The following is a 20818-nucleotide window of genomic DNA, read 5'->3' on the forward strand; positions in this document are numbered from 1 at the left end:
CTTTTAAAAAATTATAATAGCGTAGCTTCACCCTGTTATAAAGAAGAATTTGTTTCTCTCAGCTTTACTGAAGCCTACAATAAGCACTTACACTGAGAATGATACCCCTCAGGAATCTCTCTATCTATTATAGAAAAAAAATTTGGGAGGGAGACGAGATGTGATCTTCTCAGAATACACTTTGACATCCCATGAGACAAAAGGACAGCTGCTGTACAGGCTTTTAAATGATCGACATGCAGCGTGACAAGCAGAACATGCAGCTCGCCAGCAGCTGATTCGACCGCATCTCCTTAGCGTGCATTCAGCCCCCCCCCTTCACAATGTGAGCAGCGTAATACAACCCGCAAGAAAGAGATTTAATCACACCCAGGGCTGTAAATAAAGGACAAAGAGTAGATGACAAAGTAGAACATCGTAAAGAATTCAAAAATGTTGGCGCGGTACACATGCACAGCAGGTTAGAGATTATAGAAGTATGAAAATTACAAAGTCTCAAAAAAAGGATCGGAAAGATCACATAGCGCAAACAAATGGAAATTATTACTCGGTGAAATAACGGAACAGTGAAAAGAGATAAAGTTTAAATTTGAACAATATATTCTAAGTCGGAGACTTGCAGGTCGTCTAATTCGTGTTTCCAGCGAGAATTAAAAGATTCCAAAAACGTTGTAGCAGTATGAAGTCCCATTAGACGGAGACTTTTAAACATGAGATTCTTTCAAGTCACGCCTTACTTACAACTATTTTCAAACAAGACCACGGTCATCTAACCTCAGTCCTGTGAATGCTTTTGTCAGACACACTTCCTGCGCTCTCAGCTCTTATAATTTTATCAGGACAATAATTGTATATGTTTAAGATGACACGTCAACGACAAAGCAATGAAGAAAGAGCATGGACAAACATTCGAGAAAGTCGTTCTATTTATTAGAGAAAAAGAAATGTTTATTCACTCACAGGCAGTATAAGTTGCATTGTCACGATGTAAGTCCAAACACGGAATCAAAATTCAATGCGATCTTGAACAAAACTTTGCTTTTCTCTTTTAGTAATATGTGAAAAATATGCTTGAATGGAAACAAAAATGTTTACTGTCTTTTATTATATGGCCATTGTTATTTGTCTAAAGTATGTATGTCTCTGCTGTCATTATGATAATAATCCTGGTCCTGGATCCTAGTATGGTACTGATTTTCTTATGTGGAGCCTCAAGTTAAAACGTAGAAGAATGCTTGAATTAGAGGAACGTGAATAATAGTAAATCCTACAGTGAAATAAATATCTATATCAAAATAGCCTTAATTCATGACAGATGACACTCCCAAAACATATGACATTGTGAAACCACAGTTCACAATGAAGGTTTAGTCAAGGTTTAGTTAGAAATATGAGAGACCAATGGTAAATAAGACATATGCCACTTTTAAATATTTAATCACTAACATTTTTTGGAAGCATATCATATTTCATTCTGCAAATAAATATAGAAGACTAGATGCTACATGCTGCTGTTAAAATCCCACAAAGAGATATCTACATTTAGTGTTGAAAGTTTCCACTGTACAGCTATCATTACTCAATCTTAATCCACCAGAAAGAAGTATCTCTATCAAGAAAACAATAATAATGGGTTGCACTACATACAGTATGTTTTAAAAATAGAACAAGAAAGTCATACACAAACATTTTAACAAAATGTTGCCGTTTGGCAGTATGATCAAAGTAAATGTTAGCCTAAGTGCAAATACCAAATGGTACAGAATATACAAAAAAAAAAAAAAACAGAGCCACTTCTTTCAGAATTGGCACTTTCGTGTAGTACTACAGATGTGTTCACCTTGCAGTGTTACCAAATGGGTAAGTTGTTCTATTACCTATATAATGAATAATCCCCAAAACAGCTCAAATTTACATTTTTTTCAAGCTCACAAACAGTATTTATATAGTTTGACCAGAATAATGGTTATTAATTTTATGTTCCGATATTTATTATGCAGAATATTTTGCTTCTGGATTATACCATAACTTGACAATATGCTTTTAATCAATGGGACAAGATTCACAAAATAACCTAATTTTATTATGTTAATTTTTTTATCTTTTAATTAGCATGTGCTTGAACTGATAGCTGAAAACATTTTTATTCCATGGAGAACAGAAGTTAGTGGAACAGTGGAATGTAACAGTACACACAATTCTCAAACACAGCAAACAATATCAAAACATCAATTTAAAAAATCTCTAATTACTTGTGTCACATAATCCATGTCAGGATATCCAGTCCTGTACTCCTAACATATATTTTTTGCTAAAATAATGTGAAATAAACCTCTTGTGAATGACTAAGAAGAGCATTCAAATAGGACAGAGCTTTTGAGCTGTAGAACAATGCTTTTTGAAATGTAAAAAAGCAGTGAAAGAAACTAAAAAACATGATTAGACCAACAGACTTAGGAAGAGCCTGAAATTCTAATTGCAATAGGAAAAAATATTCATATATGTATCACTTATTAGGCAAATGCTATAAATAAAGTGTCATTAAAGGGGGCAGCTGCTGCTGTCTCTAATGGTTTGACATCGAACATTTGTATTAAGAGAAGTGATCAAGCCATCTAGAAACGGTAACAGACAAGCCAAGACAAAACAGCCCTTGCTTCTGTTGAAACAAAGACTCATTTGGTGATGCAGTGTCTTCACAGCTGTTTTTTAATTAATGACGGTTAAATTTGGAACAAAGGAAAGTACTATTCCCCCCCTTCTGTAATGTTCATGTGTTTTACTCTCCACTGTCTATGATGAAATGTCCATTGGTGTTTTTGGGATAGCATTAGACATTAAATGAAATAATACATTAGTCATGGAGTGTATGCCCCCTACAAAACATAGGTGGCAACATTTTTTTCACATTAAATAAAAACTGCAAGTTATTATTAAAAATGTATCTAACGAAATAATGCAAGAATTCATTATATTTTAGGTTTAAAAAGTTATATTACTTTTTAACATGACAGTTTGGGGTGCAAGGTAAGAACCATCCCAAGACGGAATGGCAGTCCATTGTAAGGCCCATCTGCACATTCACTCACACAAGGCCATTTTAGAATTTTCAATTTACCACACACTTTTTTGTGATGTGGGAGGTAAAACAGAAGTCCCAGTGAAACATCTCAACAGAAATAAGAATAACAATGACTCAAGCCTGGGACTCACTCCCAGGATGAAAATTCAGTGTGGCAGTAGTGCTTACCACCGTGGTTCCCAAAAATAAATCATTACTATCCAAGTAATATTAATTCATCATTAGAGTCTCCTTATTTTCAATTTCAGTACAGCAAATTGCAGTACTACTCAAGAGGTGATTCTGTAGCCAATTCAAACAATACACTCCATGCTTATTAAGGATGTTATTAAAATCTCTATACTTTGCTTTAAAGTTGTTAAACTCCTTAATGAATGTTATACTTGGATTATAGCTTCAGTCTGACTCACTTGTAGCTTCAATTGGAAATCTTCACAGGGAAAGGTGTTTTTATACAAGTTAAAATGTCTCACTATAACTAAGGACTAGACATTTGGATTTTTCTCAAAAATGCTACATTTAGTTTGTGGTAATTAAAACAATAAACAGATGAAAAAGTCTCGCAATATATACAGTACAAGTTACGCATTTTACATCTGTGACTTATATGATGTTTGTTAAAATGGGAACCTCCCTCATTAAAGCCTTTCTGCTAGTATGTACTTGGATGAAATGAGTCAGTCAGATCAAGTTCCTCCTCCTTGTTTATCAGATTTAAAGCAGCTTTTTCCAAGTTGCAAAATCATACCACCATTAAAGCTGGATAAAACAGACCAAAAACTGGGAGCTACCTATACTTCTAAAAGCAAAACGGTCAAAACATATAGCATTCCACCTCATTAAACATGCTTTAATCCAAGACTATCTTAATAAATGAAAACACTGGTAACTGAATTAAAAAAGAGGCATGTTCCTCTATGGGCAAACATAAAACTGTACAGTATTTAAGGTAGAGATATAACAATACATAACATTTTGAAACCCTTTTAATTCAACCCAGGCTCAGAGGGAAAAACATATTCCAGCAACATCAGACACAAGACAGAAATAAGACCTTAATGGGGCACCAGTCCAGTGTAGGGTCAGTCAAAGAAATATCAAGTAAAAATAAATGGCCAACTGGATTTAACCATCTGAGTGATGGTGAAGTTTAATCATGCTATTGTACTGATTCATCATCCATGGGATGCCATCAGCGCTGAGGCAGCAACAGTATCAACTAGAAATTCATTACTCAAATGATCAGCTTCAGCACCAGATGCAGGGAAGCCTATAAAAAAGTCAAAGCCTATTACTTTAACACAATCACCATTAAAGCACGGCTAAAGGGAGCAGCCCTTATAAGGTTAGAGGACAACTTAAAAGAGCAATGAAATAAGCACAAGCCCTTTGGGTCAGTGCAAGCAAGTAACCAAGCAGAACTACTGTACATTGGTGTCAGTAGTGGGACAAACAGACGTCCTACTGCCCCGCTCTGAAAAGCATTGATTGCTGCAGAAATTCAAAAGATGGACATTCTGGGCTTTTCCGAGTCATTGATGGAGAGTCTCAAAGCTGAGATCTGGGAGCTGGCTGCACCATCAGTTCAGGAAGGAAGACAACCAAGAGAATGCTATATCAGTATATAATGGACAGCACATCATTCAGAAGTGCAGCATCAACACCCCTACTGAATCGCATGACAGGATAGCACTCAATGTTGCAGTTGTGCCACCTGACAGCACAATGCTCAACATTTTTGCTGCATTCCCTGAGAGCACAAAGCTCAACATCCTTGCTGCAATGCCCCATTAGGGCTGTTAAAATCCAAGAAAGTTGTTGAATGTTTTATATAAAGAATCAGAAGCATGTAAATGTTTAATAAGTTCACCATTCAATGTAATGTCCAATTACAGCAACTCAAAATAGGCAGATGTTAGTCTTAAACGTGGCGAATTCTGCTAAGTACAGTACTGGAAATTCACAAAAACCACACCGTACCTCTAGAATTTCTGTTCTCATGACACAAAATCACAATTTATTCTATGTCTTATACTAATGTAGGTGGTTGGCATTAAATTCTGGGAGCTGGGATTTACTCTGGGCAGAGTGAGTTATCCTGTTTGATATTACAACCTATTACAGATATTACAGTAGGAACTAAGAAAATAAAAATTGTTTGAGCATAAGCCCTTAGGTTATAAACAAAACATTTTAAAAAACTTCAATAACTTCCTTTTACAAAAACTAAATAGCTGAACAATATACTATTCTGTGCAACATACTGACATGCCTGTATGCAGAAAAAGCAGCTGCAATGTACACCATCAAAGTTTAAAATGGTTAAGGCAGTATGTGCTCACTGACATCGACAACTGTTATAAATGATGATAAACATTACGCATTCTACTTACCATATTGTGTCCTGAATCTGAGAAAGTTCTGAATTTTTTCTTAGTCTGAACACCCATGCTGCACAAGTATCCTGTTCTCACTAAGGTAAACTTTTCTCTTTAATTTCTGTGCTTGCTGCTTGACTATATAACCTCACTGCTTCTTCCTTGCCTGTGTTATTAAAGGTGCAACTGCCAGCAAGGAAGCACTGAACTAATTAATAAATTCTGATTGTGTATGTCATAAGACCCCTCAAAATCGGGAGGACCATTTAACCAGGGTCTTTTAGAGGTCACTTTGTTGTTACAGTTGATTTGATTCAGTTGTGCACATCTGATTTAAGAACAGACTTAAAAGTTCAACATAGCCTCCTTGTCAAATTGCATTTTCTTCGTAAAGTACTCCGTGATTTGGGATAATGGTAGAAGGAGGTGGGGCTAACACAGTTTTTTTTCCTAACCAGTTTTCAACCTCAAATTGGTTAAACATTTTAACTTTTTTTTTTAATCACATATCTAAATTCTACCTCATCAGCCACACAACCACTCTGCCATTTTGAAAAATTTGTGCTCAATTGTATTGAGTCAAAAGTCACAACAACTACAACTTCCCACTGAAAATGAGGGCTTTATAATGTCATTGACCCTTATATCAGGCAAGAACAACATTAGGGCAAAGTCAGCAGCTGTATGACCAGGCACTATATCATTAAAATGGGAAGCTTCAAGGATCGCTGCAGGGGAGCCTTGCGGGGCGGGGGCCGGGGAGGAGAGTCTGCAACAGTCACACTATCTCCATTTTGGTGTGCCTAAAGCAAGCCGTCCTCCTAAGGATACTGAGCTAATCAAAGCAGTGACATAAATGTGCAAAAACCAACTGGGGCACAGCTAGCTAAACCGACACAGCACTATATACATTAAAAAGAGAAAGATTTTATTTTACATTCTTCACCTTGTTCCCGCTTTGAGTGTCAGAACAGCTCCTCACAATGCCAAAATTATTAAGTGATGAATGAATAGCATGGGATAAGCAAAGAGTTATTATTAATTTCTTTTTTAGTATTACCATGGTGAAAGAAATTTACAATATTTAGCCATCTACATAAATAAAGCAAAAAATACCTCCCTACCTGTATGTCCAGACATCACTCGAGAACGGCTTAATTGATTTCATCAGGGCACAGTTGACTTTCTTTTGTCACCAGTCCACTGGTGTTAGTTTGAGGACACTTATTATCAAGGTGTAAGAGGAGAACAGGCACCCCAGCCGGGAAGGAGGAGGATTCATTACCCAGACAGGAGGCCAGACAGAAACAGCAAACGAATTCGCCGATGGGAAGGAGAAATAACTATCATTTAACAGACATGCTAACAAAAGCCAAGAATCTGGAGCTATCTCATCCCCCATATGCCAGGTGGCAATGGTCTTCATATGGGAACCCTTTCGAGACACCTGCAGGGGTGCTTGGGATTTGGAGTCAAGTCCAGAAATGCAGCCCTGTCAGGGTCCCTATGTACCAATAGAGGCTGCTGACATGGTATGGCACTGGAAGTATTCCCGGGTCCAGCATGAAAGGAAGCCCATATTCATATTTATAAGAATGAATTGAATTAAAATGAGTTGCTCAGTTTCTCATGGAGCCAAAAGATTATATTGTTTATAGTTAAAACTTTTTGGTGAATCCCATTATATAAATTTGCACACTCCTGGCTGGTCACAGAAATCTCAGCAATTAGTTGAGATATCTAGGGCTGTGGAGTCAGTAGATAAATTCTTTGACTTAGCTCCTTAGTTTCTGGTACTTCTGACTCCGACTCCTCTGTATTTAATATGCTAATGTAGTTTCCATGTTGATTGAAGGAAGGCAACATACACATCATTTAACCACAAAACTACTGGCTAGGAAGTTGACTCTCTACCGTATTGGCCAGTTTAAACCAAAAACAAGAACCCCTGAACACACATCAGGCCATAGCACACACCTACATCATTATACTTGTTTACACTCATATTAACTTGTTAAACACATTATATCTGAAATAAAATTAAAACACTTTTTGTAATGTACCATAATCCAGATTACAATATGTGACTAGTAGTAACACAACTATGCACTGGGCTTTATTCTTACATCAGAGAAGTACTTAATTATGACTATTGTTTGTGAAATGGGACATTTGAACTTGCGGTATTTTTTTTTTCATTACAATTTAAACTTATTAGTAGTTGGAGTTGGTACACTTTTGTTGACTCCGACCCCATGTACCCAAAATTGTCTCCAACTCCGACTCCAACTCCTCAGCCCTGGAGATATCCTTCTAGTTTGCAATTCATTTATGCATGAAATGTGTACAGTCATCCCTCACCTATCGTGGGGGTTACGTTCCAGAGCCCCCCGCGATAGGTGAAAATCCGCGAAGTAGTGACCTATATTTATTTTATTATTTATACATATTTTAAGGGTTTATAAACCCTTCCCACACTCTTATAAACCTTTCTCACTCACTTGTTAACCTTTCCCACATTCTTATAAACACTTCCTATGCTCTTAAACAATTTCTACATTCTTAAACACCACAGACCAACACTGCACACTGCACGCAGCGATCAGACGTCGATGTGTCTGCACTCGCTTTGTGAAGGGGGGCAGCTGAACTCACGCTGAGCAGAAATGGACTTTGTGCTGCTTCTGCCAAAATGCCTGCTTGTCGCTCTGCGCGTTCAGAAGGAGGAGGAGGAGTGGGGGTGTGTGAGGGCTGAACGCACGTTCGCTCAAACCCCCCTCCCTGGAGGCGCAGTACGCTCCTGCCACTTCGCATTGTCAAGGGGGTGGGGAGCTGAATGAACGCTAAGGAGAAGTGGACTTTGTGCTGGCTTTGTGCTGCTTGTCGCTCTGCCTGTCAATAATTTAAAAGCCTGTACATCACCTATTTTCCTGTCTCACTGTCTTGTCTTGCATGAAGTTAAAACGTTTTATAATAGTGAGATGTTACTCATATCCTTAGCCCGACATCCACATATCATATGTGTTAACAAAGTGTGTTTTATAAGTTTACATGTGTTTAAAGCATGTGGGATGGGTATTTTAAGGCTTAAACTATAAAAATGTTTATTTATATGGTCTTTCTATATCGCGGAATTTCTCCTGTTGCTGATGGGTCTGGAACATAACTTCCGCGATAGGCGGGCAATCACTTATATTTAAAAACCCGCGAAGTCGTGAATCCGCGAAAAGTGAACCGCGAAGTAGCGAGGGATTACTGTATAGTGATTTTCCCCTCTAATATGTTGTGTTTTCCAGAGTTCTTCTATGGATATCTCTGAGGGTGTGTTAATCTCTAAAAAAATATCAATATGTATATAAATGAAAGTCTTTGTTCACTAATAGAAATGGGTGATCTAGTGATCACAATGGGTTAAACTGCCAACCCCGCGTCAGTGGAACATAATGATTTGGGTAGTAGAACAAGAGGCACACAATGTGAAATAATGATAACACCATTTTAACAGGATTTAAGAAATGAAAAAAATCTGTTTTCAATAAAAATGCAATTTGTAACAATGAAAAAAAGGAATATTATCTCAAATGCGGATCTGACAGACTATTAATGTCTTCTAAAATGTGAAACTGTTGCAGCAGTTTTAAACATCACAGTTGCAGTTGCTGATGACCCATACAGTTCGAGATCAATACAAAATTGAAATCTGATCCCATTACAAGCCTATGTGGTATATTGAAAAGTTCAAATATTGTCATTCAAATTTGGTACTAACAAAAAGAGGGTGTGTGTGCTATTATATATAGACACATACATACACACACACTATTTACTATAGTAGTTTTGTGTAGTTTCCCCATAGCATAATGCAGAGTCCGATACAATTGCAGCAGATTCCAAGGGAAATGCTTTGTGTATTTCTTACTATAGCTAAGCCAACCCTGTCTTATTGCAATCAAACCTGATCCTCAGTCTTTAACTGTATATGAAATACACAAAACATATTACTTACTGTATATTGATCATTTTTAACGAAATAATGGTCAATTTTAGTAACACACTGACAAATAAGTCACAACATGTTTAGAAATACAAGGTCTTTTAAGCACAGAAAAAAGAAGAAAGTGCTTTATAAAACATAATATTAGCTTACCCATTCAGGTTTTGGCATGTCTGATCCATCATTAAATGCTCCATAGGTTGGATAAAATTCCTGTTCAACAAGATCCTTGTCTATAAAAAAAAGAAAGAAAAAAATGATTATTAGACTTTCCCTATATAATGTGGAGGCTGTGCTATACCTTTATATATAGCAAAGACAATTCACTCAATGTATATGAAATTGTTAACAATGGGTTCTCAGAAAATTCTACTACTACACTGACAGTACCCTATGATTTAAAAGCAGGCCTTTAGACTGAAGCCCAAAAAAAATCAAGTAAACACTTTGAAAAAATCTATTCATTGTTAGCAGCTCTGGTATCCTACAGCAATTTATATCAATATAGTGCCTATCATCAAAATAAATCTGTTAAGCAAGGAAAACGATGCACATCAACATTACCTGTAATATTTAAATTATTCTAGAAACAAATCAGACAAACTCTTTCAGTTTAATTTTCAGCTTTGTTAACATTCTGTCTTACATTTTCAGCTGTTAAAAAAAACTTAAAAATATTTAAAGATCTGGTTTCCTGTAGCTGAGCATCTGTGATAGCAGCCCTTTTCTTTTTTATTTTCTGCAGTACTTTCAAAAGTTTTTTTTCCATTGCTCTGTTTTCATCATTAACAGATCATGCATAACTCTAGTCACTTGTTAATATCTCCAAAAATTCACAGAGCTGTTAAATGCTTTTTACATACTGTTTTAACTACACATGTATGAAAATGGCTCTTTTTGCAAATGAAGATAACAAAACGAAGGCTAGAATATACGAGAGGTCTAAGTAAATCTTGAGAAAGAGAGAGAGACTGCACTGAAAAACCATTTGATATAAAGCGCAGATCAAGAAAAAGGATTTCTTGTAATTATTAAAGAACAAACATCTGCTCTACTGTATATAGGTTACCAGGGCTACTTGTTTACTTAATCTTTGGCTGTTCAGAACTGTATTCATGCTTTTACTTATGACGCAGCCCAATGAAAAATAGAAATGTAAAGAAATCACATCAACCCTTTGGTTTCACACCACCAGAAGTAACAGAAGTACACCACACAGTCTCCTAAAGGTGTCTATCAGGCAGAATGTATTCATAAATAAATTGTAATTGCATTTGAAAATAATTTTTGACTACTGTCAAACATTTTTCAACAGATGGTTAACTCATGTGCGGTCAGTAATGGTTATCTGATCCAGCAACAACTAAAAAAAAAAAAGAGGGGTGAACATTTACACCATGCAGCCTTTAGTTCTCTTCCCATTATGCTACATATCATCACATTTTTTTAACAAAATTGCTTTTTTCTAGAAACCTAACATAGAAAAGTGGGCCAATTCAATTGCTGGTTTTAACACTATGCAATATTACTCCATCTACTCAAGATGAAACACTAGAATGAAAGGGGTTTACCAATGCAGTTCTCATGCTACATTCAGATTGTACACATGGAGGTTGCTCTGCATTAAGAACATCCTGTGCTGATTCCAGCAGACTTAAAAACTCTTTCTATTTGTAAATATCAATGCTTTTATTTTGATTGAGTTTATGATTAGATGCCAACAACAGATTACAAGCGAGTCTCAAGTTACGGTGGTCTTCACTTTAGGTAATTCCACAGATATGAACAAGTACAAAAAGCATTTTTTGTAAAACTGAATTTTGATTAATTTTCCATCTAGCAACTTTTTTTTTTACTTTCAAAATAAATAAACTAGTTGCGACACCACACGATCACTCAGAAATGACAGCATGCGTCACTGAATGTGGCCGGAAACATTTGAAGCCTTGCAATAAGCTCAGTCACAGGTAAGCAGCTAGACAGGCAGCTGTCTGTTCATCTGAGGAAAGGTAGAAACTGCTGCTTGAAATCCCCAGCTTCCCAAGAATGTGTCCCAGCCATGCTGTCTGACTGAATACCTGCTGTGTGTGGGGGAGGTGACACTCTTGGGAACCCCTAAGCAAACACAGCACATCTGAGCTCTGGGATCAATTCTCAGTTAGTGGTAGGGCTGGGCAATGTTGCTTAAAAACTACATATTAATATTTTAGATACTGAGGTGATATACAATATGTATAAATAGTTTAATTTCTCCAAAATACTACTGTGTAAGCTTCACTTATACGCAAGACTATGTCAGAATGAACAATGCTTTCATTTGTGACATCAGGATTTCTCTCTGTGAGCAGAAAACACACACACAGGCACAATACACCAATGACTTGTTAATTATATAGCATACAAATATTTTAGTATTGGTAAACATTGGTCTCTTCACTATTTCTCTCTCACACACAAAACTATTAGTTATACAGAATCTTAAAACTATACCAGCTGTGCTACACACTAAGATGGGCTGAAATCTAATTAATCAACATAGACCTTTGCTTTAAGATTTGTGGGGCACCATGCAACGCCTATGCAATTTGGTATGGGATCTGTAAAAGCAGTGTTAATTTTTGTGATATACCTATACAGACCTCAGTATATGCATCTCGGGAACTGCAGGTCTGACACTGTGGTCAGCAGCACACGAGCGCTGTAGGGGACTGTACTTTCTCCAGTCCTGTTCAGCCTATATACATCGGACTTCCAATACAACTTGGAGTCCTGCCACGTGCAAAAGTTCGCTGACGACACTGCTATCGTGGGCTGCATCGGGAGTGAGCAGGAGGAGGAGTATAGGAACCTAATCAAGGACTTTGTTAAGTGGTGCGACTCAAACCACCTACAACTGAACACCAGCAAAACCAAGGAGCTGGTGGTGGATTTTAGGAGGACCAGGCCCCTCATGGACCCCGTCATCATCAGTGGTGACTGTGTGCAGAGGGTGCAGACCTATAAATACCAGGGAGTGCAGTTGGATGATAAATTGGACTGGACTGCCAATACTGATGCTCTGTGCAAGAAAGGACAGAGCCGACTATACTTCCTTAGAAGGCTGGCATCCTTCAACATCTGCAATAAGATGCTGCAGATGTTCTATCAGATGGTTGTGGCGATCACACTCTTCTACGCGGTGGTGTGCTGGGGAGGCAGCATAAAGAAGAGGGATGCCTCACGCCTGGACAAACTGGTGAGGATGGCTCTGTTGTAGGCACGGAGCTGGACAGCTTGACATCTGTGGCAGAGCAACGGGCGCTGAGCAGGCTCCTGTCAATCATGGAGAATCCACTGCATCCACTGAACAGTATCATCTCCAGACAGAAGAGCAGTTTAAGCGACAGACTGCTGTCACTGCCCTGCTCCACTGACAGTGTGGGGTAGGAACGATCTCCTCAGTCTATGTGACTCTTCAATTCCACCCGGGGGGGTAAACGTTAATATTATACAAAGTTATTGTCTGTCTGTTATACCTGCATTGTTATCACTCTTTAATTTAATATTGCTCTTTATCAGTATGCTGCTGCTGGAGTATGTTAATTTCCCCTTGGGATTAATAAAGTATCTATCTATTGGAATGATAGAGACATAGCTACCAGATGGACACAGACACTTATCGTTTTTATCAAACCTCTTAGTTATATAGAATCTTAAAATATACTATCTATTTTACCAGTCTAAAATGAGTTGAAATCTAAGTATTTGATGTAGACATTAGCATTTATGTTTGCAGTACACCATGCAACGCATACACCTCTGTTATATGCCATTTGATATGAGATTTGTAAAAATAGTGTTAATGTTTGTAATGCTCCATTCTACAGAAATAACAAATGCTATGCATTTTATTACTAAAAATGTTTGTGATGCACTATCTTTTGGAATGATAGAGTCATAGCACCTGGATGGACGTAAATACACCCACACACACACTTATCCTTTTATTAAGGCAGATTTTTTTGTATCCATCATTTTAAGCAGCTGCTTTAATCCTGTATTTTCGACTATGATGACAGGGACTGTGTTCTTGTCCCAACAATCTTTTTTGTAACGTACACAATGAGAAAATAAAGCTAGTAAAATAGTTATTTTAAGATGACAGAATGGTGTTTGGAAGTACGAGAGGAAGAATGTGAAGTACGGAGTTTTAATTATGCACTCTTCATACTAAATTGTGCATCATTGTTTGAGATGATGGAAGAGATTTGTAGTGTTGCTAGATTTGGTATATTAATCTTTCATAGGCATTGCTTACACACAGTATGACTGTGCCTTGCTTCTCGTTCAACGTTTTGAAGCTTTTTCTAAATGAATATGTTTTTAAACAATACTCATTATAATCACCCCGCCCTAGTTAGCGGTACCTTTTTGTACCATCCCTATTCCTTTTTTTCCCCCAATTCTATGAGGTATGTTGACATACTGTACATGTGTGGTTCATTTTTGTTTACATTATTTGTGTTTTGTGATTTAAACTACAGGAACTGCAATATTGCCTCACTGTGTTATTAATAAATATGAAATGTTATGCTTATAGTATTATACATTTCTGCTGATATTTCTATTAATGGACATTAAACAAACCATGATGTCTCTACGTAACAAAAGGGGACTTTGTATAACTGGAAAATACAGCAGAATCAACACTATTATACTTGGTAAAATAGTATTCAAATTAGGGAATACAGTGGAGATACAGAATTGCTCTGTAAAATATGACTGAGGTCTTAAATGTTCTCTTGAGTCACACGTTCTTAACAATATTTAGCTATAATACATTGACAGGAATGCAAAAGATAACATGTAAACCTGGAGTAAACAGTACACAGTTTGTGAACAAATATAAAATGTTGTGCCAAGGATATAATACAAAATTGTGCTTCATATGTGCAAAACAGATGACAGTAAACATTATTCCTGCAAGTGTTCATTATGGATTTGATTTTTCAATATTTCATAAGTATACACTGAGATCGTTGGCAGGACTTCTGTGGCCACCCATCTTGATCCTCGTTCTCAATAACTGTGCTGAAGTGGGCCCTGCCTTAACATTATGATGATGTTCGTTTACGCCCTTTGTCTTTTTTTTTTTTTTAAATAGTGAAACTAAAACCATCTGGCACAGAGGGTTTATCATAGTATGTACTCCTGTTGTACAACCCTTAGTTGCAAGGCAGAAAAGCAATTATTATGATTAGGCAGAATTTAATTAAAAACTATATATTCCAGAATATGGTAATGCCATTTTAAAATTTCCACTTTGCTTTGAAATGAACGAAAGCCATATGACTTGTGGTTACACAGTTTCTGTGACATCTGAAGTTTGAAATTTGCTCCAGTTCTAGTTTTTTTCTTTACTAAAATATAATTAGACGGCAAGGTTAACTTTCGGGTTTTGAAAGTAACAAAATTGCTATGGGCATCAGTGCCTCTAGGTATAAGGACCATAAACTATGAAATGCAATGAATGTCAGGGATGCTTCATGAGCTAAATAACTCAAACTTTTAAACTGAATTTATTTTAATATAGTACACTTCCCATTTGTACACTTGGTTTGTTGTACACATTTACAGATACAACATAAACTTGATTAACCTACTTCTATAATGTTTCGTTTTTCTAGTTGCTTATTTTAAGGTTCTACAGTGGCAATCATATTAATTGATTGCAGCAATTACTATTTTATCACCTTCTTGCCTTTACTTTTAATCAAGTGATTATTCCAAACAAGACACGGCATCATAAGAGGGTAGCAGCAGCAACACCTAAGGGGGGAAAAAAAAGTAATCTGCTAGATCAGCTGCCAGGGGGCACTCAGACAAACAGAATTTCACACCGTTTATAGTTATAATGCCAAAGGAGTTTCTGGGTGGCCAGCCAGTCTAAAACTACATTTTTTTTCAGACCACTAATTTCATTCTGTCTCAAGGAAAGCCATGGCACCAAAGGCTTAAGGTGATAATCAACCCCAGATACTGCACAAGTACATTGCGGGGCACACTCACATTCCTGCTTACAGTGTCCTAACATGCATGTCTTTGGGATTACACCAAACTGTAGGTTAAACTTTAAATAAATAATAACTCCAAGCTGCTAATCCTACATAATTTTGCACTGCAAGAAAAACTATTATTAGAAAGATCAATATTAAAAAAAAAAAAAAAAAAAAAAAAAAAAAACACACACACCCACATATGTAACTTTATCCAGTTCAGGGCCCTGGTTGTTCAGAGACGATCCTTTATATATTTGTGAATTTCCCATTGGGATTAATAAAGTATCTATCTATCTATCCTATATTATATATATCCTATATATATTTTTCATTGTACATTGAGTCCGAATGGGCCATGTTCCGTGCCTCTATTGTTGAGGCAGCTGACCGGAGCTGTGGCCGTAAGGTGGTCGGTGCCTGTCGTGGCGGCAATCCCCGAACCCGCTGGTGGACACCGGCGGTGAAGGATGCCGTCAAGCTGAAGAAGGAGTCCTACAGGACCCTTTTGTCCTGTGGGACCCCGGAGGCAGCTGATAGGTACCGGCAGGCCAAGCGGAATGCGGCCTTGGTGGTTGCTGAGGCAAAAACTCGGGCGTGGGAGGAGTTTGGGGAGGCCATGGAGAATGACTTTCGGACGGCTTCGAGGAGATTCTGGTCCACCATCCGGCGTCTCAGGAAGGGGAAGCAGTGCAGTGTCAACACTGTATATGGTGGGGATGGTGCGCTGCTGACCTCGACTCGGGACGTTGTGGGTCAGTGGGGGGAATACTTCGAAGACCTCCTCAATCCCATTAACATGCCTTCCAATGAGGAAGCAGAGCCTGGGGACTCAGAGGTGGGCTCCCCCATCTCTGGGACTGAGGTCACCGAGGTGGTCAAAAACTCCTTGGTGGCAGGGCCCCGGGGGTGGATGAGATACGCCCGGAGTTCCTCAAGGCTCTGGATGTTGTAGGACTGTCTTGGCTGACACGCCTCTGCAACATCGCATGGACATCAGGGACAGTGCCTCTGGATTGGCGGAACCGGGGTGGTGGTCCCCCTCTTTAAGAAAGGGGATCGGAGGGTGTGTTCCAACTACAGAGGGATCACACTCCTCAGCCTCCCTGGAAAAGTCTATTCAGGGGTCCTGGAGAGGAGGGTCCGTCGGATAGTCGAGCCTCGGATTCAGGAGGAACAGTGTGGTTTTCGTCCTGGTCGCGGAACAGTGGACCAGCTCTATACCCTTAGCAGGGTCCTGGAGGGTGCATGGGAGTTTGCCCAACCAGTCTACATGTGTTTTGTGGACTTAGAAAAGGCATTCGACCGTGTCCCTCGGGGAATCCTGTGGGGGGTACTCCGAGAGTATGGGGTACCGGCCCCCCTGATAAGGGCTGTTCAGTCCCTGTACGATCAGTGCCAGAGCTTGGTCCGCATTGCCGGCAGTAAGTCGAACCCATTTCCAGTGAGAGTTGGACTCCGCCAGGGCTGCCCTTTGTCACCGATTCTGTTCATAACTTTTATGGACAGAATTTCTAGGCGCAGCCAGGGTGTTGAAGGGGTCCGGTTTGGTGGGCTCAGGATTGGGTCACTGCTTTTTGCAGATGATGTTGTCCTGTTTGCTTCATCAGGCCGTGATCTTCAGCTCTCTCTGGATCGGTTCGCAGCCGAGTGTGAAGCGGCTGGGATGAGAATCAGCACCTCCAAATCCGAGACCATGGTCCTCAACCGGAAAAGGGTGGAGTGCCCTCTCAGGGTTGGTAGCGAGATCCTGCCCCAAGTGGAGGAGTTCAAGTATCTCGGGGTCTTGTTCACGAGTGAGGGAAGAATGGAGCGTGAGATCGACAGGCGGATCGGTGCGGCATCCGCAGTAATGCGGGCGTTGCATCGGTCTGTCGTGGTGAAAAAGGAGCTGAGCCGCAAGGCGAAGCTCTCAATTTACTAGTCGATCTATGTTCCTACCCTCACCTATGGTCATGAGCTATGGGTAGTGACCGAAAGAACGAGATCGCGAATACAAGCGGCTGAAATGAGTTTCCTCCGCAGGGTGTCTGGGCTTTCCCTTAAAGATAGGGTGAGAAGCTCAGTCATCCGGGAGGGGCTCAGAGTAGAGCCGCTGCTCCTCCGCATCGAGAGGAGTCAGATGAGGTGGCTCGGGCATCTGATCAGGATGCCTCCTGGACGCCTCCCTGGTGAGGTGTTCCGGGCACGTCCAACCGGGAGGAGGCCCCGGGGAAGACCCAGGACACGCTGGAGGGACTATGTCTCTCGACTGGCCTGGGAACGCCTTGGGATTCTCCCGGAAGAGCTAGAAGAAGTGGCCGGGGAGAGCGAAGTCTGGGCATCTCTGCTCAAGCTGCTGCCCCCGCGACCCGACCTCGGATAAGCGGGAGACAATGGATGGATGGATGGATATTTTTCTGTTTTTTCTTCAACAATATACTGTATTTTGTGTTTATTTTATAGTTCTTTTTGTCATGCTAGATTTGAAATCAATTTATATTATGCAAAACTCATAGGTGGAATTGCATTCAATAAGAATAAATTTAACAGAAGTTAACATGTTTTTCTTCTGTGTAAATTTTTTAAATACAGGTATAGATTTAACAACCAAACAGAACAATAAAGTCTTCTGCATTTTCAGAAATAAAGGGTTGTTCTTATAAAATACAGTTTGACTGCACAGATGCAAGCAGAAAGTTTTACTGTATTTTGAGATAAATATGCACAGTAAGGCCGGATTTATACTTCACGCAACGCGACGCATGCTGCAGAGGACGCTCTTGTTACGGAAGCGTTGAAATGTTTATACTTGCGCGCATACTTTACGTAAATCTGGAGGAATCCGCCAGGTGGCAGTGTGAGATATTATCACAGTGAGAACATGTTCGGCTTCTCTGTGTTGTGAATTGCCTAGAACACCCATTAAATTCCGATGACACCTTACCGCAATATCTCTGAAAAGGATGTTTATTGATTAAATCCAGGGATATGTCCATTCCAGCAAGCATTGGGCACGAATGAGAAACAATCCCTGGACGAGGCCTCGGCTCATCGCAAGATGAATACAAGCACACACATACACAAGCGTCATTTTAGCGGCATAAAATCCCCAAATCTGCATATCTTTGGAAGGAAACTGGAGCACACTGAGGAAACCCAGCAGGAAAACATGTAAACTCCAGGCAGGGAATATCAGCGACGTGAATCCCTGCAAGACAGCAGCGCTAACGCTCCGCCACTGTGTCACCCCCATGTGTGTAATTATTAACAGTATTCATTATTTAAACGAAATTACCAATTTATCTGTAAAATGTAACATACATACTTTAATGCTTTTCATCATGAAAGTGATATCAAGTATAAATCTAAGGATTTTAAATGTGCAGAGAGTTGGAATATCATACATTTAATTTGCTCTGTGTGGCGATCTATTGCTGGCGATTCGCTGCTGTCAGGAGCAGAGGAAGCCCTAGAAAAAAGACGGCACAGAAGACGGTATGCGAGACTTTTAAAACATATCGTGTCATTACGATCGGGAAAATGCGACGCTTGAATATAAAAGCACCACGAATACATCTGTATGTCGGCATTTTGCTTCACCACATCAAACCATTTATCAAATATCGAAGCGCGCACACCAATCTCGTAGGATCCACAAAGCGGCTTTCTGTCACATGTATAGTAAACAGAGACTCTGACGTCACAATCCAACTTTTAGCACACTGCGCCTCCCGACTTTTTGCTGGTACTGCAACTCGCACACGTGTCGCTCAGAACGCGTGGCAGCCATGATGCGGGTGCGTACGCATTCTGAGCATGAAGTATAAACAAGCCCTTAGAGTTAAATCGGTTATACACAGTACTTTCACTATAGCTTACAGAGGCCAAGGCCCAACAAATCTGATTATCTAGGCACCGGAGGAAAGATAAAATGCAGTTACAAAACTTGTGTGTAAAGCTGTGGTTTTCAAAAACGTCAAGACAGGTAGACACAATGCGCTGAAAATATAAAAAAAAAAGACATCACAGAAATTTCCATCCCTTTAATGCAATTTTAAGTTGGAAAATTTCCCCACTTCTCTTCCACTGTGTTGAGCTAACATGCTCATGGCCCTCTCTATAGGGGAGTTGCCTGAGGTGAGCAAAAACCAGCCATTTGGTGTTTCAGACTCTATCATCTGTACATCTGAATTTAACCTGTAAAACAGCCTGTACCAGTTTTATTTCTAAGATTTCAAAGCGTAATATATGTTGTAATACTAACTGACATTCTGTAAATGAAATCTGTATCTGAAATTATGCTAGATCCTATAGAGCAGAACATCAGCCATTCACAAATGCAGTAATTTCAGAAATGTATTCTGTAGCTTATACTTGGCAGTGAAAAATTCTTAGATGGTGCTTCATTTATAAATCATCCCTACATTATCTGATGGATTTGGTCCATGTCAACTTTACAGAGACAAGAGAGACTCATTATAGTAGTCTTCAGCTAAGCTATCATCATCTCATTTTCACACCTACTTTTCTCTTAAGACTGACCTCCAAATTAACTTTATGAAACTTTAGCAGGCTTTAACTCAGAGGCAGTGTCAATTCAATTATTATTAAACCATAAACGCATCCATTCTGGTACTTTTATTTAGGACATTCAGAGTCAAGGGGAGCCTTTTGGGTGGAAGACAGGAACCAAACCTAAAAAGTGCAACCTTACAGGCCAGGGGTGTCAAACTCAGACCCTGGAGGGCCTTAGTGACTACAGATTTTCATTCCAGACACTTTCTTTAAATAGTAGGCATTTACTGCTGGTACTTAACAGAGGTGTTCTGCTTTAGGTATAATGGACTTGCTTAACTCTAAGTTTTTTCCTTAATTGTCAGCCAAAGAATATGCAAAGAAAGCAGATGACCAGCTAAATCTAGGGCTTCAAACAGTCCAGGAAGGCCAGCATTTTCACTGCTAACCAATGTGCCATTTAGCTGTTAATGAAACCTGTTATTTAAATTAATACCAAGGTCTGGTGTCCGCATTCTGCCACAACAGTCAATTCAAAATATTTTTTTCTGAAGATTGGCTTTTTTCCCTGAAATCATCATCCAAATGCTACTGTATGTGTAAACTGCAACATAGTATGGTTGATTACCTTTAGCAGTTGGTTAACATTGAAGAAAGTACGCTAAACAAAACACCTGCTACCACTGCAGCTTTCCAGGAACAGAGCTTGACACCTCTGTTACAGGCAACTAATGAAATAAAAATAAAAAAAATAAATAAAAAAAGAATTGTTTGAGCCCAGCAAGAGTCTTTCAAACTTGGAATATTGGTACTTGTAAATCAAATTATCTGT

General features: G+C 39.1%; 1 protein-coding gene across 2 annotated transcripts in view; it reads right to left on the reverse strand.

Moving 5' to 3' along the window:
* ano6 (anoctamin 6) overlaps positions 1-20818 on the reverse strand; it is a 143103-nt gene that overhangs the window by 106998 nt on the left and 15287 nt on the right. For both annotated transcript variants that reach the window (XR_007933806.1, XM_028810683.2), the window contains exon 2: positions 9608-9687. Coding sequence is in view for 1 of the 2 variants with exons in the window: in XM_028810683.2 (XP_028666516.1) it covers positions 9608-9687 (80 nt within the window). In the remaining variant the exon portion in view is untranslated. The remainder of the gene's footprint in view (positions 1-9607; positions 9688-20818) is intronic.

The sequence above is a fragment of the Erpetoichthys calabaricus genome, chromosome 1 (assembly GCF_900747795.2).
Source record: "Erpetoichthys calabaricus chromosome 1, fErpCal1.3, whole genome shotgun sequence".
NCBI classification, from domain to species: domain Eukaryota; kingdom Metazoa; phylum Chordata; class Cladistia; order Polypteriformes; family Polypteridae; genus Erpetoichthys; species Erpetoichthys calabaricus.